The sequence below is a fragment of the Asterias amurensis genome, chromosome 6 (assembly GCF_032118995.1).
Source record: "Asterias amurensis chromosome 6, ASM3211899v1".
Lineage (NCBI taxonomy): Eukaryota > Metazoa > Echinodermata > Asteroidea > Forcipulatida > Asteriidae > Asterias > Asterias amurensis.
In genome coordinates this window covers 11,793,187-11,817,044 of record NC_092653.1, presented here as the reverse complement: position 1 = coordinate 11,817,044, position 23,858 = coordinate 11,793,187, and the positions used below count along the sequence as shown (strand labels likewise).

The 23,858-nt window shown below is 39.7% G+C and overlaps 3 protein-coding genes across 5 annotated transcripts in view; 2 read left to right on the top strand and 1 right to left on the bottom strand.

Moving 5' to 3' along the window:
• The first annotated feature begins 466 nt into the window (after positions 1-466).
• On the top strand, positions 467-12,553 carry LOC139938168 (tetratricopeptide repeat protein 22-like). 2 transcript variants are annotated; one of them, XM_071933558.1, is made up of 5 exons: positions 467-569; positions 2,968-3,139; positions 3,972-4,034; positions 4,860-4,924; positions 7,624-12,553. In XM_071933558.1, the coding sequence occupies exon 5, from the start codon at positions 7,666-7,668 to the stop codon at positions 10,495-10,497; it is 2,832 nt and encodes a 943-aa protein (XP_071789659.1). In that variant the 5' UTR covers positions 467-569; positions 2,968-3,139; positions 3,972-4,034; positions 4,860-4,924; positions 7,624-7,665; the 3' UTR covers positions 10,498-12,553. The 2 variants fall into 2 exon arrangements, with proteins under 2 accessions (XP_071789659.1, XP_071789657.1); XM_071933556.1 differs by lacking the exon at positions 467-569 and adding an exon at positions 747-902.
• On the top strand, positions 7,762-23,179 carry LOC139938169 (uncharacterized). Of its 2 annotated transcripts, XM_071933560.1 has the most exons (3): positions 7,762-7,793; positions 12,738-12,899; positions 15,099-23,179. In XM_071933560.1, exon 3 carries the CDS (start codon positions 15,141-15,143, stop codon positions 17,940-17,942), a length of 2,802 nt encoding a protein of 933 aa, XP_071789661.1. In that variant the 5' UTR covers positions 7,762-7,793; positions 12,738-12,899; positions 15,099-15,140; the 3' UTR covers positions 17,943-23,179. The 2 variants fall into 2 exon arrangements, with proteins under 2 accessions (XP_071789661.1, XP_071789660.1); XM_071933559.1 differs by lacking the exon at positions 7,762-7,793 and having other exon boundaries at positions 12,724-12,899.
• LOC139938170 (matrix metalloproteinase-14-like) overlaps positions 17,979-23,858 on the bottom strand; it is a 33,016-nt gene continuing 27,136 nt past the window's right edge. Inside the window, exon 10 of the mRNA XM_071933561.1 lies at positions 17,979-23,858. Within this exon, the coding sequence (XP_071789662.1) occupies positions 23,575-23,858 (284 nt within the window). The 3' untranslated portion in view covers positions 17,979-23,574.

Below are 23,858 nucleotides of genomic sequence, written 5' to 3'. Positions count from 1 at the left end.
CTAAAGGTATACAACAGTGCATTATGTACCGATATAATGTGGACATGGGATAATGTATGTGCCCCCTCCCCCCACAACAACCCAACCCAACCTAGTTGCGATAACGTAACCCTCAGGGGGTTACGTTAGGGACTTGTCGTTTTCGACGACGGATGGTTCTGCGACGGTAAAGATGACATTTGGCGTCACCTGCGCATGCGTCGGCTTTGAGGACGGTCGTCCCTCAATTTCTACGACAGTACTTGGGATGAATCTTCGTTGTGCTGAAAACGACAACGTTTAGCTGAACAACCGTCGCAGAAACATCCGTCGTCGAAAACGAAAAGTCCCTGTTATCGCAACTAAACCCATCAAAATGCACTTGCGCGCACTTTCAACTGATCGACTTTGGCAAGTCTACCCGACCACACTGGGAAATTCCCCGATGAGAAATCCACGCTATGGAGGCCTTTAAAAGACATGAAACATATGTATTTATGTGAATATTCAAGTAAGATTGTTCCCGTTTTGTATCTCAATCGCAAATGTTGATGTGAATAGTGGTGAATTTCGGCAAAAACATTAAAAGGGTAGGTACAAATTTCGTTTGATGTATTTTCAGGGCGAACATAAACATACAATACAACGCCCACCTGTCATCACACACACTCGACACAGCAATTGTGTACACTGCTTCCGGATACTACGGTACAAACGTGTACATGTAATCAGTACATGTACATACCACCAGTGGGAAGGTATGATACACAAATTATGGATTCCTGTTTATGCTCCGCTTCAAATTTGGGATCATGCAGGCAAGATAAAACAATTGTTCGTCATGTTTTCGATTCATTTTAAAACATTATGATGATGACATCAGGGACCATAATAAATAATAATATAAAGTTCTGAACAGGAAGGTAGGTTTGTTAAATCATAAATCAACGTTGCTTTTTTATGAAGGTTTTAATACAATAACAGTTAGGCCTATGTTAGTGTTTGCTTTTACTTCATACTTACCCTATATTTATACTTTGTCTTTTGTTAGTTAATCCTACCTCAGCCAATCCATGGTACTTCTAAATCTAAGTTCTAGAAACAATAAGGCTCCTCACAAATCACAGGGAAGCCTTTATTAATTAATTTCTAGTAGAAGTATATACTATCTGACTATTGGTTGCACTCTCTGCATCAACTACCCAGGTCAAAATTCCAGTTGAACCTAGTTAAACTGGGTTTAACTGGAACTAGTTGAAAACCAGTTAATAAACTAGTTAAACACAGTTAATACCAGTTGGTTTAATATGGAAAATGGACAGAAACCTACTGGTTTATAATTTCAACCTAGTTGAACATGGAGGAAGGAATAGAAGGAGCTCGAACGACCCGCAAAACCGCAGAGTAACAAAAGAATACCCTGACAATGCTCCCGTCTAACCAGTGGAAAAAGATAGGAGACCTCCAGCTGGACGGCCGATTAACGAGCAGGATTAGATTTCTTTGTACAGAACGTGCGGTACCGCCACTCTGCACCGCTGCCTTCGTGTAAAGTTGAATCATTGGAGACAAGAATTGTGAATACACACATTTTCATTTACCATTTGTGGTGTTTCACTGAAACATCATGGAATATTTTTTCATTTTTTTTAGACTTTCCGGTCGTCACTAGTGGTGGTTCAAAATTTGGGTATTAGCACACGAGGGTGGTTGTATGGTATTCAATTGTGTTTTTTTCGATTTGGTGAGCACAAGTGTACACAATTTTTATCAGGTCTCAAAAAAGTTGTTTTTCTGTATTATATCCATTCGACATACGACACCATGGTTGAGTGAAGAACCAAGTGCGCACGCGCAAACTCACATCCGCCAGTTCGCCCATTGTCTGTATGAGGTATGTCGGTGATTACGAGGTGTTGTTAAACGGCCGCGGTACCGCAGGTTCGACTTTTGATGTCCCTTCATTCGAGCTCCTTCTATTCCTTCCTCCATGGTTGAACATGTTAAACCTAGTCCAAACCAGTTGGTTAACATGGAAAATGGACGAGTTTGGTCACCATCCAGTTGAACCAGTTGACACCAGTTAACTAGGTTCAACTGGAATTTTTACCTGGGTATGGTAAACTTAAAAAATAATGGAGGCCTAGCGGCCGTGTTGAAGACTATGGATCATGGTGGGATAGTAATTGAGTGAACTTTGCAGTTTTACGAAGGAGCCAGCCAGAGATTAAGCCTAGGTCATGTAGGTGTATAGCTGGCTCTACACTTAAACAGGAGTCAAAATTAAGTGTATTCTCATGGTGGGGGGGGGGGGCTTAGTAACCAAGAATTTGTAGCAGCCCTGATTAGATTTTAGTAGCCCGAAAAACACATTATAGCTTGAAACACAGCATAAACTTTACAATACACCATCAGCTTAGTTCAGTTCATTGCTGTTCGTAACATCGATTTTTGCATCAAACTGGAAAAATGAGTAGCCCGGCTGTAAATCTGGTAGTCCCGGGCTAGTGGGCTAGTGGCAATTTCGACCCCTGCTCTAACTTTTGTACACAGAGGAAAAGCATGAATTGTTGTGTTGGCTACAAGTTATTAGACCCAGTAAGTAATAATAGTAGTAGGTATTTATAAAGCGCCTCTACAATTAGATCAAAGCCTTACATCAAAGGGCTGTCATATTACATTTAGAAATAAATTACATCTGTTCGTACTACGGGTTGAATAAGAGCAGTACTGTAGCGGTACTGCCGTTACGCGCCCCAACTTTACCCGTACGGGGCCCTGTGTAACTCAATGTTTGTTGGTACAGTATCTGTAAGGATACGAACCACAGACGTCAACTTTTTGCTTAACTCTTTCGCGGAACTCAGGGCCCCAGTTACTGGGTCTTAGTCCAAATGAATGTCTGGACTTCCGTTTACAATTGTTTTGTTTTACTGTGTTGAAAACACAGAAACACTACAACTATGATTTTTTTTCTGCTTGTATCAGTTGGAAGGTTGTTTGAACATGCAGACATTAACTGGCAAGCCATCTCACAGAAGCAACAGTAACGTGGATCCCGCTCCTACTCGCACAATCAGGGACTGGAACTTCTTGGAGATGGACCCAGCTCATCTCACCGTCCCTGAATGCTTCTAAGAATGTACTGAGAGTTTTTCAGGTCAGTTTTACCTTGCAGGGCTAAAATTGCTACTTAATGGTTTCAAAATTATGTGCACTCATTCACGGTGCTGTATTTTGTAGTGTAGTCTTCATTTGTGAGCAGCACTTCCAAGGAAGAAGATTAAGGAGTGTGTAAGTAGTTTAGTTGACTGGATGTAGACCAAGTGAATATTTTCTGTATAACTGTGGCTAAACCCAGAGCACTGATTGGTTAAAAGTTTTATTACATAATGTCAACTGTTGCAACAACAACATCCCGAAATGCTCTGCCGAGGGAGGGTGTTGCATGTTTAAAGCATTAGTTGCATGCGTAGAATGAGCAGAATTAAACCCATCTGGTAAACCGGGAAAACCCCTTGGTTTTATTGTCAATCAATATAACATTTATTTCCACATTCACATCACATGGAGGCATCATCCTAAAAGCCAAGGCTTGTGGCGGATGAGCCGGTTTCAAGATTACAAAACAAAACGGGATAACAGCACTAAATAGACAAATAAATAAATACTAACTGCTACGGTAGATAACTACATATTATAACTACTATTATTACAAGGTATAATATAACTCTGAGGCAGATCATGTATACAAAGCAAACAAGGGACAGCAATTGTGTGGCCGGGTAACTCTTTTTGTAAAAGATGTTACAAGATCAAAAGACTTCCCTGCTCCTACCATGGCCATAACATACACTCAAATACTGGAAGATTGAAACTCCAGTATTCATATTTTTTGTTGCATTTTTTTTTGTAGTCTTTGCATTTCCTATATTTTTTAGTGTTCCTCCCTCATCAGAATTAAACAGTTCTTCATCATCTTCTCTACACAGGTATCTTCAGGCAAAGTTGTTTTTGAGTTGGTTTCATTTTACCAAGTCAAGAGGAAAAATAAAGTAAGTTTTGATTTATTCAAATTTAATTTGGTCAGCATAAACATGCATTGTTCATTACACCCATAATATAATAGATTTTAAATTTGCATCGGGGATAAAGAATATTAATTTTGGTTTTTACCCATATACCAATGTGTGTTAGCACTGTATACTCAGTACTTTCCTGAGTCCTGTGAAAAAATATCACAGCCATGTCACTCGGGTGGGATTCGAACCCACGGCCCATGCAATTCTAGAGCAGTGTCTTACCACTGCAATTCTAGAGCATTGTCTTACCAACTAGACTACCAAGGTTGCCCGGTAGCTAGAGGCAGTTCGAATCATATGTTTGACAGCTGAGTTAGACCGTGCACACAGTCTTGGTTATGCTTTAGTCGTAGCATTAATTCATTCGTTTTGCAGTTGCTTATTTCAGTAAGTTTTGTTGGTGGATATTGCATTATCCACATGGCAAACTTTGCTATAGGCATATACATACATCAAATAACATGGCGTATAAATCAAATGTCGCAAGCATTCATAAAATGGTATTACGATTGAAACCTGCCAATAGTGACTCTGCCCAATTTAGTGGCTAAAGCTATGACTGTTGCAAGGGTTTTGCAAAGGATGCACTATATACTTCAATGTATCATGCACCGTGATTCAGCCGTAGCCATAGCTGCCCATCAGACACGGCCGTTGGGTATTTATGTTGCAGCCATGCACAGTGCATCAAAATCAAGTTTGGATGGCAGAGTCATTGGAGTGTGCTGTCAATTCCTAGTCTTGACATTTGCATTATTGAGTAAAGCATTTTAACCATAGTTGCTTCCCTTAACCCAGGTGTATAAAATTGGAGCCTCTGACCTGAGGGATGAGATGCTATTGCATTGGATAAACCCGTAAGGGTAAGTGCTATAATAAGCAACTTTAGGGTGGCTTTGGTGGTGAAGTGCATAAAAACACTCGCCTCTCACAATGTAGCCCTGGTTCGATGCCTAGCTTAGACATTAGACCTAAGTGAGTAGAGTTGTGCTTTGGTTTCTCTCTGTGGCTTTGCTCCATGTTCAAATAAACAGATTGATGTGGCTGGCTGCCTAAAGCACCCTCGCATGCCAGCAGCTAGTCTTGGTTCAAGACGTTTCTCGTTTCCCTACACGCACACCGCGGCCAATTCACCGACAGCGCCTGCACCGACTCACCTGACTTAGTCCATTCACCGCCCCGGAGAAACATCTTGGTCCGTTTGCATGTTTGAGTTATGTGACCTCACATACATATTCAACGTGTGGGTCAACAAAATACTACGCACGCGCACAGCTGGAAACAGACAAGCGGGCCAGCCTGGTAACTTGCATGCTCCCGTGTCGAGTAAAGGCCCCACTGCATCATGCGGCGGGAACCCGGGCAAATACACACCATGTGCATTTTGTTGCGCATGCAAATCACTGATCTTTATGTTATTATTAATTAGAGATCAGCGGAATTGCGATTGATTGTTGAAGGGAAGAAATTGTTAGTCAATGAAAAATTACTATAACAATTGCTGACCGCATCGGCAAGACTCGAGGAGTCAAGTGTTTTATTTGCAGATGAGAGAACTTGTAACTTGTATGGGTATATTTGCACATTATTTAAAAAAAAAAGAAAGATATCCTGCATGGCTATCGGCACTTTACTATAAAGCACAGTTTTGGGAGAAGAGATCACAATCGTTCGCCAAAATTGTCCTCCATGAATACCTTGTGAACAATGTCACGTCTAATTGTGGCAATTAGTGCGTAGGCAAAGGATGTCTGACATGTACATGTACCTTCTTGTACACATGCACACAGTACACAACCGAATGACAACGTGGTGTTGTGGCTGGGCTTCTTATCTGCGCGAAGAGGTGTCAAATTACTCATAGGCTTAGATATTTAATGGTGGTCGACCACCGGTTGATTTTGACCAAGCTGTGTGAGTATGATACGGAAGTTTCGTATGTACATTGTGTTAGTTTTTTCTGCATAAAAACTACTTTCAGGCACTGTGACCCTATAATTAGTTTTACCTACAAAGTTACCCTTTGGACTAAGACTAAAGATGCCAGAAAATCCCATGTTCGTGTACATCGATCTATTTTTGTTAGCTCTGTTGCTAAACATCCTCGTTCATAACATTTTAGATTCCATTCCCCTCAATTAATTGCACTTACAAAAATTCTCAAAATCTTCCCCAAAAACGTATTTTAGGGCAAACTAAAATTTGCACATCGTTCAGCAGCAATTATGTTTACAAAAATTAATAGACGAATGTAAATATACAAGCCCTAACATACGAGGAAGCCTGCCTGTTTCTGGTTGCGTTGCACCGGAGATGTACAGATACCAGACTGTGGGAAATTATACTGATACTGCTACGTCAGAGTTATGCAGGCCCAGCGCAGCACTGCATGTTTGGAATGTGCTCGGAATTTCCCGAGCGATCAGCAAACGAACCAAGATGTTTCTCCGGGGCGGTGAGTGGACTAAGTCGGGTGAGTCGATGCGGTTGGTGAATTGGCCGTGGTGTGCGTGAAAGGGAAAAGAGAAACGTCTTGCACCAAGACTAGGCAGCAGCTCGAACGTAGCAGGGTCCTTCGCCTCGCCATTCAACTTCTCAGCTGCAACTCTCGTGGGAGTTGAGAAAAGTTGAGGATTGCTCTATAAACATCCGATGAATATTTGATAAAGCACCTTGATCTGGCTGCTAGTTATTTGCTGCTAGAATATAAATGCTTCAAAAGTAGCTTGTTTTTTACATGCTTTCTTTGGGTTTGAAAATAAAATTACTGGAGTGGGACTTGAACCAACGACCCTCCGGACCGGCGCTAAATCAACTGAACTATCCATCCCTGTGTTGGCAAGCTCCCTATTATTTAGTCAATATCTTTATTCGGGCGTGCCAGTCAGAAGCAATTCAACCGTTAGCTGCCATGTATAGCCAGGGATCTCACCCAAGTTTACGATACAACCTTGGACTGGGACTGGGACAAGACCTTTAATCATGGTGTGACTATCTTTTGCAAATATAGAAACAATGATAGTTCTTTTTTGGATATCTGAGGCAAATTGGAAGAAAAGGAAGTTCCGACTAGTCCTGTCATTTCATCTTCGATATCCCAGGGCCATTTTCATTTTGCAAAGGGCACTTGGATTGTAAAATCTTTAAGTCATTTTGAAACTTTTGAAGGGGCACCAAGGCCAAGACATGGGGCAACAGAGGCAATGGCCTCCTTTGCTTGTGGTCGGCGTGTCATTCCAGGCCTATCCCACTCATCTTCAACCGATTTCTTGATCGTACCATGTTATTTTATGTTGTCTGTACATTTTTCATTTCCTAAACATATGGCATTCCTGTTCCAACTTTTAGTTTTTCACTTCTTGTGTGTCTGCTAGGTGTCTCAACATTCAACCATATTCAACATACTGGTTTCTTATTTTCGACTAATTTTTTGATCCAACCCTTTTTTTTTATGTTGTCTGCACATTTTTGATCCAACCCTGTTTTTTTATGTTGTCTGCACATTTCTCGTTTCCTCTACCTGTTCCAACTTTTAGTTTTTCACTTCTTGTGTGTCTGCTAGGCAGTGTCCCAACATTCAACAAGTATTTGTTTCTCATTCGAGATGGACATGGCTGGCGTAGACGTTATTCCGGGACTCTTTAAACTTGATCTCCCAATCACTGACAAGAACATCAACCAAGATACTGTGAAGAGAAAACTTCTTGACATAGAGCAAGACTTGAGAACAAGGTTAGGTAGGCCAGAAGAACTTGCTATCCTCAATCTCCTTGGTCTTCTTAAATTTGCTCTCAAACGCTACAGTGAATCCCAGGAACACTTTCTCGCTGTCCTTGAAAAAGATCCCGATAACCTCAACGCATTGGCCAATATGCAACATGTATTACTGGCACTATACAGGAAGAAGGAGGCTAGATACTACCAAGATAAGTGGGAAGATTTAATCAACCAGGATGCAAGACAAAAACGCACCATCAAGGCTCGAGCAAGATGTCTTGCTGAACAGGCTTATGTGTATGCTGTTGATATGCATACAGATGAGAATTGTAACAAGAGGTACGAACAATCCAATGTCATCTTTGGAAAAGCCCTCCGATGTGCAGGGGAAATAGTGGACACATCAGAAAAGGATTTCTGGGAGTTTTTCATTGCTAAAAACTTGCATAAGCTTTTCACTGGGCTGAGATACAGAGATAACTACTCCAAAGCTAATAAATTAATGGAAAGGGTTGTCGGTTTGTTCTTTAAGATAGCAAATAGGAATCCGGGTGATTCTGAATATCAGTGGGAAAGCTGGCGGCATTTAGCTGATATAGCAAGAATGATAAAGACTATAAAACATTTCACTTACAGTCATTTTCAGCCTCAACTGTTAAGGGACTGTATAAATGATCCTGTGATGTGTATGGAAAGAGCAATGATAATCAGTCCAGATAACCCAAGGCTTCTTGCTCGTTATGCAAACTTTGTGTATTCGCTAAAGAGAGAAAATTGCTATAGAAAGGCACTTGAAATGCTATATACATCAATCCGTCTTGATGACAGCTGCTATAACTTTTACGCTTTCAGCACAAGGGGCATGATTTATGTAAAAAGCTATCAGTGGCAAATGCGAAAGTACAAAGAAGGCGGTGGACGATTTTTTCTGCCACACCCTAACATGCTGGAAAATGCCAAGGCTGACCTTGAGAAAGCAGTTGAATTTCGCAATACAGCATGGGATTTGCTCAATTTGGCCACTGTTTATCACCATCTCGCTAAATGTGATACAGTGGTATCCCCAGAGAAACAACGACAGTATCTTGAACTAGAGTTACAGACCCTAAAGCGATGCGAGGATTGCGGTGATCACAGTGAAAGACGACAAAAGTTGCAACAGACCTTAGGGAGATGCTTCTTTGATTTGGGTGAATACCGTGAGTCTATTGATTACTTTAAAAAGGCTGTGGTTTTGGAGTCAGCAGGGACACAATATTCAGGATATTTTCGAGAAATGTTTTGCAGTTACCTTTCACTGCTGAGAAGTGAAGACAGAGATGAAAATGCTCAGCCTATTCTAGAGGACATGGTTCAGTCCATGAGGAAGGCCATGACAAAGTACGGATCCGGCAGTTTGACTAGATATTGCTTTACTCTTAATCTATATGAGGAATATGATCATGAACTGCAGATGCTGTATAATTACTGTAAGAAGATTGACGATAGTATGGATATTTTGGCTTTACTGAGACCAGCTGAGATGTCACCACAATTTGCACCTGTTGGACCCGGTGGTACTCTCAAGGGGCCATGGGAAATGCCAATCCCCCAATCAACATTGGATAATTTGGCTAGAGAGTCTAGAACACAAGCATATGATGATGTGACCAAGAGGAATGCAGGCAGTTCAAGAGGTATGGCTTGTGCCCTGGGTTTAGGATCAGACACTCAGGGGGGTGGAAGAGGTTTAGAGACACTTGTGAGTGGAGTTGAGGGTATGAAGGTCAGAAATTTATCGGGTCAAGTGCGTCCTGGCTACAGAAGTGATGTCACCAGATTGGCAGCTTCCCAGTTTGAAGGGTCAGACACCCTGAAGGAGGATGAAGGTATAGGGCCACTTATGAGTGGAATCGGGGGCACGCAGGTCAGAAATTCATCAGGTCAGAAGCTTTCTGGCAACAGAAGTGATGTCACCAGATTGGCAGCTTCCCAGTTTGAAGGGTCAGACACCCTGAAGGAGGATGAAGGTATAGGGCCACTTATGAGTGGAATCGGGGGCACGCAGGTCAGAAATTCATCGGGTCAGGAGCCCCCTAGTGGAAACATGAGATTGGCAGCTTCCCAGTCATGCCAGTTTGAAGGGTCAGACACCCAGGAGGAGGAGGAAGGTATCGGGCCACTGGTGAGTGGAGTCGGGGGCATGGAGATCAGGATCCAATCAGGTCAGGATGTCCAAGAACCAGGAGCACAATCTCAGTCAGCTGTCGAGTCTTCACCAGGCACGGCGAGTCCTGAAAAGGAACATGGGTTCTTGTATGATTTCTATGTCATGCATGGAGACAGTGATGAAAAATGGGTAGAGGACACCCTTCTCCATGAGTTAAAGATTGTGCGAAGGTTAAAGGGATGCACACAGAAAGATGCAGCCCTAGGGTCTTTGGTGTTAAGGGGTATACTCGATCTTATGGAGCAGTGTGCCTGTATTTTGGTCCTCCATGGGGAAGAATTTGAAGAGGGACAGTACCTGGAGCATCAAACACTGATACATCAAAAGAAATTTGGCTGGACTATTATTCCAATAGAAAAGGATGGATCGGTGGTATCCAAAGAATTGGGTGTCTTTAGAAGTTTTGATGCTAGAGCTGGGAGTGTAAAGTGGGATATACTGGCAAAAACCATTCAAAACAAAAGGGGTGCCCCTAGTTACAGTGAAACAAAGGAGGCACACAATGGTTGAAACAAGAGACTGGTTGTATCACCCAGTAAAGGTTTATCTTTGTAGTTTCTTAGATGTGGATAAGTAGCAGTGGTGTAACCAGAGGGCAGGGTGAGCCCCCTCCCCCAGTTACCAGCTCAATCAAAGTACTTCTGTTTAATATTATTTGTTTTATCTATCTATACACTAATGATCTTGAACATGTGACCTACTGTATGACTGAACGTCCTATCCAAAAGTTGAAGCAAATGTTTAATTGTTTTGCTAAATGACGCAAGTGTCAAGACCAGGACTCGAACCCACACAATGGTGATCACAAACACAAGAGCTTGAGTCCAGAGTGCTTGATGACCACTCAACTATGTCAAGAATGGAAATTTGTAAATGGCTATATTAGTAAATGGCAAAATAGAAGCCCATTTTATGTTCACCTACATTGCAAGGAACGCTTTTGTTTCTAATTGTTTGGGTGTACCACCCTCACTGGAGGTTGCTGCTTAGAGGCACTGGACAGCTTTGGTAATTGACCAGTATTCTCACTTGGTGTATCCCAACGTTATGCATAACTTAACAAGTCTGTGAAATTTGGACTCAATTGGTCATCGAATTTGCAAGAAAATGATGAAAGAAAAATACCCTTTTTGCACAAAATGTGGGTGCTTTTAGTTAAAGGCTTCAGGCCTGAAGTCTTTTATTACTTGAGTGAAAAATTATCTCTTTCCCAGAAATTACGCTACACCAGAGGGAGTAGCTTTTCACATTGTTTTATACAATCGACAGCTCTCCATTACTCGTTAGTATGTATTATGCTAATCACCAATAGTGTCCATGCCTTAAATATTTGTACATTGTTGTATTGTTTTTGTTCTTGTACCATAGATTCTTTCAGTGAGCAACTTTGTTTTATGTTGCTGGCCAATAAAAAGAAATACAAATTTTACAGTTATTATTGTTATATACCACATGGATAACAAAGGCAAATCAACTATATAAGAAATATGACACTTGACTCATGTAATTGAAGTTGTAAGCACTGCTGGCAATATTATTTTTTATAACATTTTAAAATTTCACTTTTATTGTACAATAATGTGGTTGATATCATTATACACGGTTTTACTTACTACTTATTCCAGGATTTTGGAGACAATTTAAAATCATCGCCTAGAAATGGATCTGTGGGAGAACCACCAAAATAGTTTTGAATTATTGTAAATATACCCTCTACATTGTATGGTCTCAATCATGTAGGTTACATACATGTAAATGTAGGTGTGCTTTAAATAGGCCTTTGGGATAGCTGTGTAATCGCACTTGGCACTAATGCCGAAAATAGAAGCCACAGTAAAGTATAGCCTACCCTCATGACCCTGGTCTCGGACATTGTGTCAAATTTTGTTATTGTTATTGTTATTGTTATTGTTATTGTTATTGTTATTGTTATTGTTATTGTTATTGTTATTGTTATTGTTATTGTTATTGTTATTGTTATTGTTATTGTTATTGTTATTGTTATTGTTATTGTTATTGTTATTGTTATTGTTATTGTTATTGTTATTGTTATTGTTATTGTTATTGTTATTGTTATTGTTATTGTTATTATTTCTTTTTAAAACATTGGCAGTTGCCAAACACGGAGATAAAAAGATTTTTAAAAGATTTAAAAAAAGTATCACTGCTGAAAGAAATATTATTATGTAAGCTTGCATGTATTTTTGTAAGTACTTTGATGAATTCAACTACATGTGAGCATTCACCAGTGACCAGGCAAAGACCCTGTACCAGTATTTTTTCCAAATTTTAACTCGCAAATGGCGTCAGCCGTTTCTTTGAAGCTACCATATTATGAAAAGACAAAAAATTTCTTATATGTTTACATCTCAAATGTTATACTTATGTGCAAAGAATTTTTAATCTCATCAATATTACTGTATGTTTTATTTGTACTTAATTAACTAAACATGTACTATTAAAGTACTGTCACAACCTGCCCCGCAGTTTGTGTGAAGTATGAATTTAAACTAATTTACAGCTAAATTAAATGCCTGCTTTGAATTTAAGTAGGGCGCCACCAGCAGACCCGAGATATATTTTGTTCAATCCTTTATTGAAAGAAGTCTTGAAGTCAGGGATCTGACCCAAATTTATGATACAGGGACAGGGACAAGTCATGGTGTGACTATTTTTGCTTGTTAACATAGCAAAAGTGATAGTTCTTTTTTGCATTTCCAATAAAGGGACCTGACTTTGTTTTCCAACAGTTTGATTATAAGTGAATGAGCAGAGAACAAGATATCTGCATTTATAAGATTGACAACACTGGCTTGAAACTGGCAGCTCATGGACTTGGAAAGAAGTCTAACTTGAGTCAAGTATTGTGTTAGTGTCCTCAGACAATTGGTTACAGTTGCAGCATTTGATTGGTGAGTCAAAAAGATCATACTTTTAAAAGGGACACATTGACTTCAGATTGGGCGCTTTTGGCTATAAAGAGCATGTTATGAAATGATGGTGGAAATTGGAAAGTTATTTTAAAAGTAGAATATAATGATCCACACCAATATATCCCTCAAAATTGTGTGGTTCTGCATGAAGTTAAGCTAAAAGCCTAGCCCTATATAGGACTCTTTCTCTGTACACAGATACAGTAGTATAATACAAAAGTGTAATAAGGCCACCAGGGCTAAGGTAAAGCCGTACAATTTCAAGGTATATTTGTGTGGATGATTGTACTTTTAAAACGTCTTCCCCACCATATCTCAGTTCATAACAAATGCATTTAGAGGGTTTGGGTACTTTTTGATCTACAAAAAGTACAAACCATTTAAAGCCAACAGAGGCAATGGCCTCCTGTGCTTGTGGTCTGCGTGTCGTTGTCACACTCATCTTCGACCAATTTCTTGACCCAACCATGGTTTTTTTATGTTGTACATTTTTCATTTCCTAAAAGTTATGGTATTCCTATATATTTGGTTTGCGGTAACACCATGTGTGTATCTACTTGCCAGATAGAGTTGTTCTTAGGGAACTGTCTTGCTTTATTCTACTGCCGCGGAGTAGATAATCGGGGGTTCGAGAGACTTCTCAGTTCTGAAAAGAACTGTCCTGCTTTTATATTAATTTTGGTTTTTACCCATACACCGATGTGTGTTAGCACTGTATACTCAGTACTTTCCCGAGTCCTGTGAAAAAAATATCACAGGCATGTTACTCGGGTGGGATTCGAACCCACGACCCTTGCAATTCTAGAGCAGTGTCTTACAACTAGACTACCGAGGTTGCCCGGCAGCTAGAGGCAGTTCGAATCCCATGTTTTGGCAGCGGGTACCGCAACGATATAATAGATGTTTAATTTGCATCGGGGATAAAGAATATTAATTTTGGTTTTTACCCATACACCGATGTGTGTTAGCACTGTATACTCAGTACTTTCCCGAGTCCTGTGAAAAAAATATCACAGGCATGTTACTCGGGTGGGATTTGAACCCACGACCCTTGCAATTCTAGAGCAGTGTCTTACCAACTAGACTACCGAGGTTGCCCGGCAGCTATAGAGGCAGTTCGAATCCTATGTTTGGCAGCGGGTACCGCAACGATATAATAGATGTTAAATTTGCATCGGGGATAAAGAATATTAATTTTGGTTTTTACCCATACACCGATGTGTGTTAGCACTGTATACTCAGTACTTTCCCGAGTCCTGAGAAAAAAATATCACAGGCATGTTACTCGGGTGGGATTCGAACCCACGACCCTTGCAATTCTAGAGCAGTGTCTTACCAACTAGACTACCGAGGTTGCCCGGCAGCTAGAGGCAGTTCGAATCCTATGTTTTGGCAGCGGGTACCGCTTTTATAACTATTACCAGGGCTGATGGTATAGAAATTAGACTGGACTACTACTTTAGCTTGTAGGATCGTAATAACTGTACTGCCGCGGAGTCAGTTCTGAAATTGGTCTCAACGTTTCGACTAGCTTGCTCTAGTCATCGTCAGAACTGAGAAGTCTCCCGAACCCCCGATTATCTACTCCTCCGCGGCAGTAGAATAAAGCAAGACAGTTCCCTAAGAACAACTCTACCTGGCAAGTAGATACACACATGGTGTTACCGCAAACCAAATATATATTGATACCCCACCATGCAATGCCTCAAACCCTATATGGTATTCCTGTTCCAACTTTTAGTTTTTCACTTCTTAAAATAGACTGCTTGTGTGTCTGCTAGGCAGTGTCCCAACATTCAGCATACTGGTTTCTCAGTTTCGACCACTTTCTTGATCCAACCATGTTTTTTTAATGTTGTCTGAACATTTTTCATTTGCTAATAAACATATGGTATTCCTGTTACAACTTTTAGTTTTTCACTTCCTAAAATAGACTGCTTGTGTGTCTGCTAGGCAGAGATAATAAGAAATACTTATATAGCGCAATTCAGTACTGCAAGTACTCTCAATGCGCTTTATAATACAACTGTCCGACATTCAACATACTGGTTTCTCATTTTCGACCAATTTCTAGATCCAACCATGTTTTTTTAATGTTGTCGGCACATTTCCCATTTCCTAAACATAGTGGTTTACCTGTTCCAACTTTTAGTTTTTCACTTCTTGTGTGTCTGCTAGGCAGTGTCCCAACATTCAACAAGTATTTGTTTCTCATCCGAGATGGACATGGCGGGTGTAGACGTTATTCCGGGACTCTTTAAACTTGATCTCCCAATCACTGACAAGAACATCAACCAAGATACTGTGAAGAGAAAACTTCTTGACATAGAGCAAGATTTGAGAACAAGGTTAGGTAGGCCAGAAGAACTTGCTATCCTCAATCTCCTTGGTCTTCTTAAATTTGCTCTCAAACGCTACGATGAATCCCAGAAACACTTTCTCGCGGTCCTTGAAAAGGATCCCGATAACCTCAACGCATTGGCCAATATGCAACATGTATTACTGGCACTATACAGGAAGAAGGAGGCTAGATACTACCAAGATAAGTGGGAAGATTTAATCAACCAGGATGCAAGACAAAAACGCACCATCAAGGCTCGAGCAAGATGTCTTGCTGAACAGGCTTATGTGTATGCTGTCGATATGCACACAGATGAGCGTTGTAGCGAGAGGTACGAACAATCCAATGATATTTTTGGAAAAGCCCTCCGATGTGCAGGGGAAATGGTGGACACATCAGAAAAGGACTTCTGGGAGTTTTTCATTGCCAAAAACTTGCATAAGCTCTTTGATAAGCTGATATATAAACAAGATTACTCCAAAGCTAATGAGCATATGGAAAGTGTTGTCGGTTTGTTCTTTAAGATAGCAAACAGGAATCCGGGTGATTCTGAATATCGGTGGGAAAGCTGGCGCCATTTAGCTGATTTAGTAAGAGTGATAACAAGTAAGAAAGTTTTCAAATATGGTCATTTACAGCCACAAATGTTAAGGGACTGTTTTAATGATCCCGAGATGTGTATGAAACATGCCATGGAAGTCAGTCCACATAACCCAAGGCTTCTTGCTCGTTATGCAAACTTTGAGTATTCACTTAAGAAACCAGGTTGCTATAAGAGTGCACTTGAATTGCTACAAAATTCAATCTCACTTGATCACAGCAGCTACAACTTTTATGCTTATAGCACAAGGGGTATGATCTATTATAAAAACTACCTGTGGCAAAATAAAAACTACATTAAACATAAAGACAGGGGACAATTTCCCCCGCCACACCAAAACATGCTTAAAAATGCCAAGACTGACCTTGAGAAAGCAGTTGAATTTCGCAATACAACATGGGATTTGCTCAATTTGGCTAAAGTTTACCATCTGCTTGCTAAGTGTGATACAGTGGTATCCCCCGAGGAACAACGACAGTATCTGGAACTAGAGTTGGAGACCCTAAAACGATGCGAAGATTGCGATGATCAAAGTGATAGACAAACTTTGCAACAGACCTTTGGGCGATGCTTCTTTGATTTGGGTGAATACCGTGAGTCTATTGATCGCTTCAAAGAGGCCATGCTTTTGGAATCACCAGGAGCACAATATACAGGATATTTTCAAGAAATGTTTTGCAGTTACCTATCACTGTTGAGAAGTGAAGACAGAGATGAAAATGCTCAGCCTATTCTAGAGGACATAGTTCAGTCAATGAGGAAGGCCATGACACAGTACGGAAGCGGCAGTTTGACTAGAAATTGCTTTACTCTTGATCTACGTAAAGAATATAAACAAGAACTGCAGATGGTTTGTAACTACTGTAAGAAGATTGAAGACAATGTGGACATTTTGACTCTACTGAGTTCTCCTGAGCTGTCACCACAATTTGCACCTGTTGGACCCGGTGGTACTCTCAAGGGGCCATGGGAAAAGCCGATCCCACAATCAACATTGGATAATTTGGCTAGAGAGTCTAGAACACAAGCATATGATGCTGTGACCAAGAAGAATGCAGGTGGTTCACTGGGTTTAGGATCAGACACTCAAGGGGGTGGAAGAGGTTCAGAGACACTTGTGAGTGGAGTTGTGGGTATGAAGGTCAGAAATTCACCGGGTCAGGAGTTTCCTGGCCACAGATGTGATGTCACCAGATTGGCAGCTTCCCAGTTTAAAGTGTCAGACACCCTGAAGGAGGTGAGTGGTATCAGGGGCATGAAGGTCAGAAATTCATCAGGTCAGAAGCCTTCTGGCAGCAGAAGTGATGTAAGGTTGGCAGCTTCCCTGTTTGAAAGGTCAGACACCCTGAAGAAGGATGAATCTGTAGGGCCACTGGTGAGTGGAATCAGGGACACGAAGGTCAGAAATTCATCGAGTCAGGAGCCCCCAGGCCCTGAAAGCAGAAATGATTTGAGATTGGCAGCTTCCAAGATTGAAGGGTCAGACACCCAAGAGGACGAGGAAGGTATAGGGCCACTGGTGAGTGGATTCAGGGGCATGGAGATCAGGGTCCCATCAGGTCTAGGTCTCCAAGAACCAGGAGCACAATCTCAGCCAGCTGCTCGTTCACCATCAGGGTCAGTGAGTCCTGACAAAGACCATAAGTTCTTGTTTGATTTCTATGTTGCACACGGAGAGAGTGACGAAAAATGGGTAGAGGACACCCTTCTCCATGAGTTAATGACTGAGCGAGACTTAAGGGGATGCACGTATAAAAAAGACGCAGACCTGGGGTCTTACGTATATTCGGGTAAACTCTATCTGATGAAGCGGAGTGCCTGTATCTTGGTCCTCCGTGGGGAAGATTTTGAAAATGGAGAGTACTTAGTGCAACAGACACTGAAACTCAAAAATGATTATGGTATAAATGTTATTCCAATAAAAAGAGATGGATTACCGGTACCCGATGAACTAAGCGTCATGAAAAGTTTTAATGCCACTGCCGGGAGAGTAAATTGGAATAGACTGGCGCGGTCCATTAAAAACACAAAAGGGGCCCCTAGCTACAGTGGGACAAAGCCTGACCCAACGATGTCCTGAAAAAGATAATTTATTGGTTGTGTCGTTAACTAGAACACGTGAAGCATTGTGCATGTATTTTGGTCTTCCATGTGAAAGATTTTAAAAAGTTCGTAATCTAACAAAAACTGAAACATATGCAGCAGTTCAGTTATGGACAATCGTCCAGAGGATGTCAAACAGGTTGAGACATCAGAACAATTCAAAACCCGGTTAAAAACATATCTGTCAACAATAGTTGTTGATTTCCTATTACAGCGCATAGGGACCTCACGGTGATATGCGCTCTAAAAGAATGGTTTTATACTGTTACTGTTACTGTTACTGTTATTGTTATTGTTATTGTTATTGTTATTGTTATTGTTATTGTTATTATTATTATTATTATTATTATTTACACAATGGGTGAAACGAGAAGTTGGTTTTGTCACCCTTTAAAAGTTGGCCTTGTTAGTTATTAAGATGTGGATAGGTAGCAGTGGTGTAACCAGAGGGCAGGGTGAGCCCCCAGTTACCAGCTCCAAGTACTTCTTGTTAATATTATTTGTTTTATTTACCTATTATACCAATGATCTTGAACATGAGACCTACGACTTTACGCCCTATCCAATGGACATAGTAACTGCTGAATGACACAAATGTCGAGACCAGGACTTTAACCAACACATTGGTGATCACCAACACCAGCTTGAGTCTAGAGTGCTTGTATGACCACTCACCTATGTCAAGAATGTATATTTGTAATTGGCTAAAAACAACCCTCATTTTATGTTTTTGTACATAGCAAGGAACATTCTTTTGTTTTATTTCTAACTGATTGGGTGTACCACCCTCACTGAAAGTTGTTCACTCATGTTTCTGCCCACCTAGCTGGCTGGGTTGCTCAGTACTTCAATGCTTAATATATTGTATTGTGCAATTTTTGTTATAATTGGCGAAAAATTGTAATAAAAAGAATTAAAATATTAAAACCTAGAACATGGAAAGGAAAGGCAAATCAACTCAATAAAAAATATGACACTTAACTCCTGTAATTGAAGTTGTTGTAAGCACTGCTGGCAATATGATTTTTATAGAACATTTTAAATTTTCACTTTTATTGTACAATAATGTGGTTGATATCAATCTACACAATTTTTATTACTACTTATTCCAGGATGTTGGAAACATTTAAAAATTTTGCCAGGAAATTGATCTGGGAGAATGCTAAAATTAGAAGCCACAGTAAAGTAGCATACCAGTATCGGGGACCTTGTGACAAATTTTACTAACAAATGCACCTGTTTTGTCCAAGCTTAGCTTGCATGGACTGTACTACTGCAGTCTGTAATGATCACGTGAGCGTTAGTGGTTAAAGGAACACGTTGCCTTGGATCGGTTGAGTTGGTCTTTGAAAAGCGTTTGTAACGGTTGGTTATAAAATGCATATGGGTAGAAAGATGTTATAATAGTAGAATACAACGATCCACACAAACATGCCTCGAAATTGCACGGTTTTCCTTTTACTTCGTCGACTAACACGGTCGGCCATTTATGGGAGTCAAATTTTTGACTCCCATAAATGGCCGACCGTGTTAGTTCGCACAGAAGGAAAACCACGCAATTTCGAGGCAAATTTTTGTGGATCATCTGGGCAAGCCTTTGCTTGTGTCAAACTTCATGATGAAGCAACAGTATTTGTAGGCGACTTATTAAAAAGGAATTAAGTGTTGAGTAATTCATGTATATTGCAAATTCCAGATGTTGAAATGTGTTGAACAGAGTAAAATACTAAAAAATACACAGGCAAAAGTTCTTTTTATAACATTGGCAGTTGCCAAACACTGAAGTAAAATCAAAGATTTGAAAAAAGTGTCACTGCTAAAAGAAAAATTATTATGTATGTTATTTGCATGTATTTATGTAAGAAGTTTGATGAATTTAACTACATGTAAACATTCACCAGTGACCAGGCAAAGACCCTGTACCAGAATTGTTTTCAAACTTTAACTTGCAAATTATGTCAACCATTTCTTTTAAGCTACCATATCATAAAAACTGTCTTATATGTATACATCTCAACTGTTATAATTATGTGCAAAGAATTATGTGCAAAGAATTATCAATCTCATCAATATTACTGTATGTTGTATTTGTACTTAATTAACTTAACATGTACTATTAAAGTACTGTCACAACCTGCCCCGCAGTTTGTGTGAAGTATGAACTAAAACTAATTTACAGCTAAATTAAATGCCTGCTTTTAATTTAAGTAGGGCGCCACCAGAAGACCCGAGATATATTTTGTTCAATCCTTTATTGAAAGAAGTCTTGAATGTGTACAGGATGTGTTACTTAAAAGTACCATTTATCTGTAATAGTGGAAATGAAATCATGAAATGTTTAACTCTCTGATATGAAAGACCAAAGAAGAAGGAAAAAAAAACAGAAATAAGGTCAAAGCTATCTGTGAAATATATTGTGCCTGCATGTATACATAGATCAGATTTGGTTTTTGAATATAATATTATATTCCAAAACAAAATCTTATACAATGTACATCAATTTGTTTAAAGAAGATCACAGTTCAAGCATAGGGCAGTGGTTCAAGTACTACCATGTGAGTAGTTTAAAAACATTTCAAACATGCAATTAAAACAATGCATAAAGTTAGACATTCCAAATTGTCAAGTACTAATTCAGGTGGAAGGAGCGAGTTATACAAATACTTTACTCAGCCCAATTTCCCTCAATGTTTAGATACACTGGCCCGATACCAGTTAAAACACCCAAGGACCAATCAAACTTTACTCCAAGTCATTGTAAGTGGTCCGTCTGGCTAGTCCAGTGTTGATCGATGAAAAGCTACTCTGTTTCAATGATTGGAAATATGGACTTATGAAAAAGCTGAGGGACTAGTGAAATAACTCGATAGCTTAAACCTGCTAGCTGGTTACTGAAAATGGTTAAGGGCAAACCCAGTTACATGTACCATTGAAAATGTTTACCATAATACTACAGGGTTGCTAATCCATGAAGGCAATGGACCCCATGCCCCTGAGCGTTGCATTGGGCACGGTGCCCTTTGTTAATGTTCATCCTAGAGATGCCCTTACAAAAAAAAAGTATCAGCCCTCGATTTCACAAAACTCTTCGTAACTTAAGACTAACCCTAGGACTGAGGACGAGTCCCAAGCCTGCACTGTAGCATGCGGACCTTAAGATTAATCCTAAGTTAAGACAAGTTACTCGTCCTAACTCGAGATAAGACGAGTCCTAACTCTTTGTAAAAACAACCCCCTGTCTCCCACTATATGATGACCCCCAATCTGGTGGCGCCCATGGTTTTGTGACTTACGCATTACTCTAATTAATAAATATTTATTTAATTATACTGTAGAGATCCAAGATTTCTAGCTGAAGAATTTACATGCATGATTGCTACGCAGCCTTACTCCTAGTTGTACACCTTAAAATGCATAAAAACTTTGTACAATACACTCATATTTTCATGAGCTATTTTGTTAAACATCACACAATATGAAATTATATTCGTAAATCTTTCAGTTGTTGAAACGGGAAAAATATAACTTATCAAACTAATTACAATAGTTACATGTACTTAAAACAGTCTGTACAAATATTAAACAAAATGGTTAAAATCAATTGATTGAGTTGATTTCATTATAAATACTTCTTCAGTTAATTCAACTTGCTGAATGGTAAAAGAAAGTTGTCTGATACCCAAAGCTAGCCACCTCTCCCTGTATCTGCAAAAAGTTCCCTGAAAATAACCCAATCTTTCCATGTTCTAATGAACAAAATTGAAAATCTCCTTGATTGTTGACACTTTTTCCCTCTAAATGTAATTCTAAATATCTCCCAGATATTTGCACAGAATCTCCCCGACTTCAGGATGCAAATATTGACAGTTCTGTGATAATTTTTTTGAAAAAAGATTCCCATTACACAATAAAGACAATACTAGGAGGGGGTACACCATGCCACATATTGTGCACCAATAGAATATTGTTATCATAAATCCATTAATAGCACCACACTACTGATACACAATGGTATTAAATACCCACATTGAATACATCAATCACATTAAGAACTTGTACACCCTCTCCTTGCTTTACTTGTTGAAAGGCAGGTTTTTTTTTATTTTTTTAATAATCATTGTGTGGCCTGCCAACAGGTGTTCATTTCTTAGTAGGGCCTATGTCCATTTAAAGCCATCTTCTTTCAGTCTCACTACCATCGGCTGTGCCATACATCGATGTCTTTTGGTTTTTACCCATGTGCAGCGATGTGTGTTAGCACTGTATACTCACAGGCATATTACTCGGGTGGGATTCAAACCCACGACCTTTGCAATTCTAGAGCAGTGTCATACCAACTAGACCACCGATATTGCCCGGTGGCTAGAGGCAGTTCGAATCCTATGTTTTAGCAGCAGGTACTGCAAACGATTTAATAGATGTTAAATTTACATCGGGGGATAAAGAATATCGATACCTCTCGTTCCTTACCCCTGGAAGGGAATCAATTAACAATGGTGATTTGTTAACCAAAAAAGACTTCAAATGCATCATGTTTTTACATCGTCACCCCACACTGCATATAGTTAGAAATGAAACAAGATCTAGATCAAAGAGGAATGAGAGAGGACCAGTTGCTCTTTGGCACAATGCCTGTTTGATTGATCGCTCTGTGTATGTCACAGAATCGATCAAGCACAGGAAGATGTTTTAAACCAATTTATTTGGATATTTCAAAGTGCTTCTCTGTGGCATGTTTGTATGAATATTCAAACCAAGTTTTCATATTTTTTCAAAAGGAAAAAATTTGGCCAAAATGCCCCTGATAAACAATTTATTTTAAAACAGACACTACCAAATGTAATGCACAAAAACCTTGAAATTTCTAGGTTTGCAAAATGTCAAGTGAGGTTTGTGGAGGCACCATGTACAGAACCATCGCAGCTCGTACATGGTGTCTCCGCAAAACTCAATTGATTGAATATCCCCTTGCAAGGTTTCAAAAATGTAATTCAAGTTTCTTTAACTCAATTCCCTTTCAGGTTTGGTTAGAAGGTAATGAACCATAATATGGAAAGCCACTGACAAATGGCTGGGCATTTAAAATGTTCAAAATAAAAAATCAACACTTTTTTATAATTTGTTTAAAAAGAAGTCTGCTAAAATTGAAGCTTTTTATTCAGTGATTCCACGGGACAGTTTTACTTTTTGCTGCACAAAATCTTAAAGGAACATTACACAATTGTTTTTTTGCTAACAAAACAGTTGCTGGCAGTGTAGGCACTTTATGTAATACACCATACACATAAACTGACAAACCTGTATAAGTTTGGGAACGATCGATAGAATAATAAATTATTATATACAAAGCTTGTTGTCCATCCACTTTTTGCAAAAACATAAAAAGTGAAATAATTGGCACTATATTTTTGTATACAAAGTTAGAAATAAAAGTGTTAAACCATTCCTCACTACCCTGTACTCTCCATCACATGTTATTATTTGTTATTTTTAACACACACCAAGTATTGGAGACTCTGCAGCATTCATTTGCTATTAAGCGAATTAACACACATGTTTATGTACGAATCATGGACAAAAGTTTTTTTGTTAAATTGTCACTGATGTCATCAAATCACACACCACGACAGTAGGACAACCAGTGAGAAATGAACTCCACAGGCAACAGCTCGGGTTGCATGTGAACCCGGGCTCACTACAGCATCTGTTTTGGGTGGTTCGATTACTGGCTCATCCTCTTCACTGGTCTCGACAAGATTTTCTGGATTGATGCATCCCATCCAGTCCTCGCTGAAAGATCGTGGGTATCCTTTGTCCACCTTGCCTCTGCTCTCGTCAAAGCGCCAATATTTCTTACTTCTCACAAAATATGTGTACCAAGTTTTTGTTTCAA

Bases quoted from the DNA above. Each gene is read 5' to 3' on its own strand.
- LOC139938168 (XM_071933558.1), top strand. From the start codon at position 7,666: ATGGACATGGCTGGCGTAGACGTTATTCCGGGACTCTTTAAACTTGAT.
- LOC139938169 (XM_071933560.1), top strand. From the start codon at position 15,141: ATGGACATGGCGGGTGTAGACGTTATTCCGGGACTCTTTAAACTTGAT.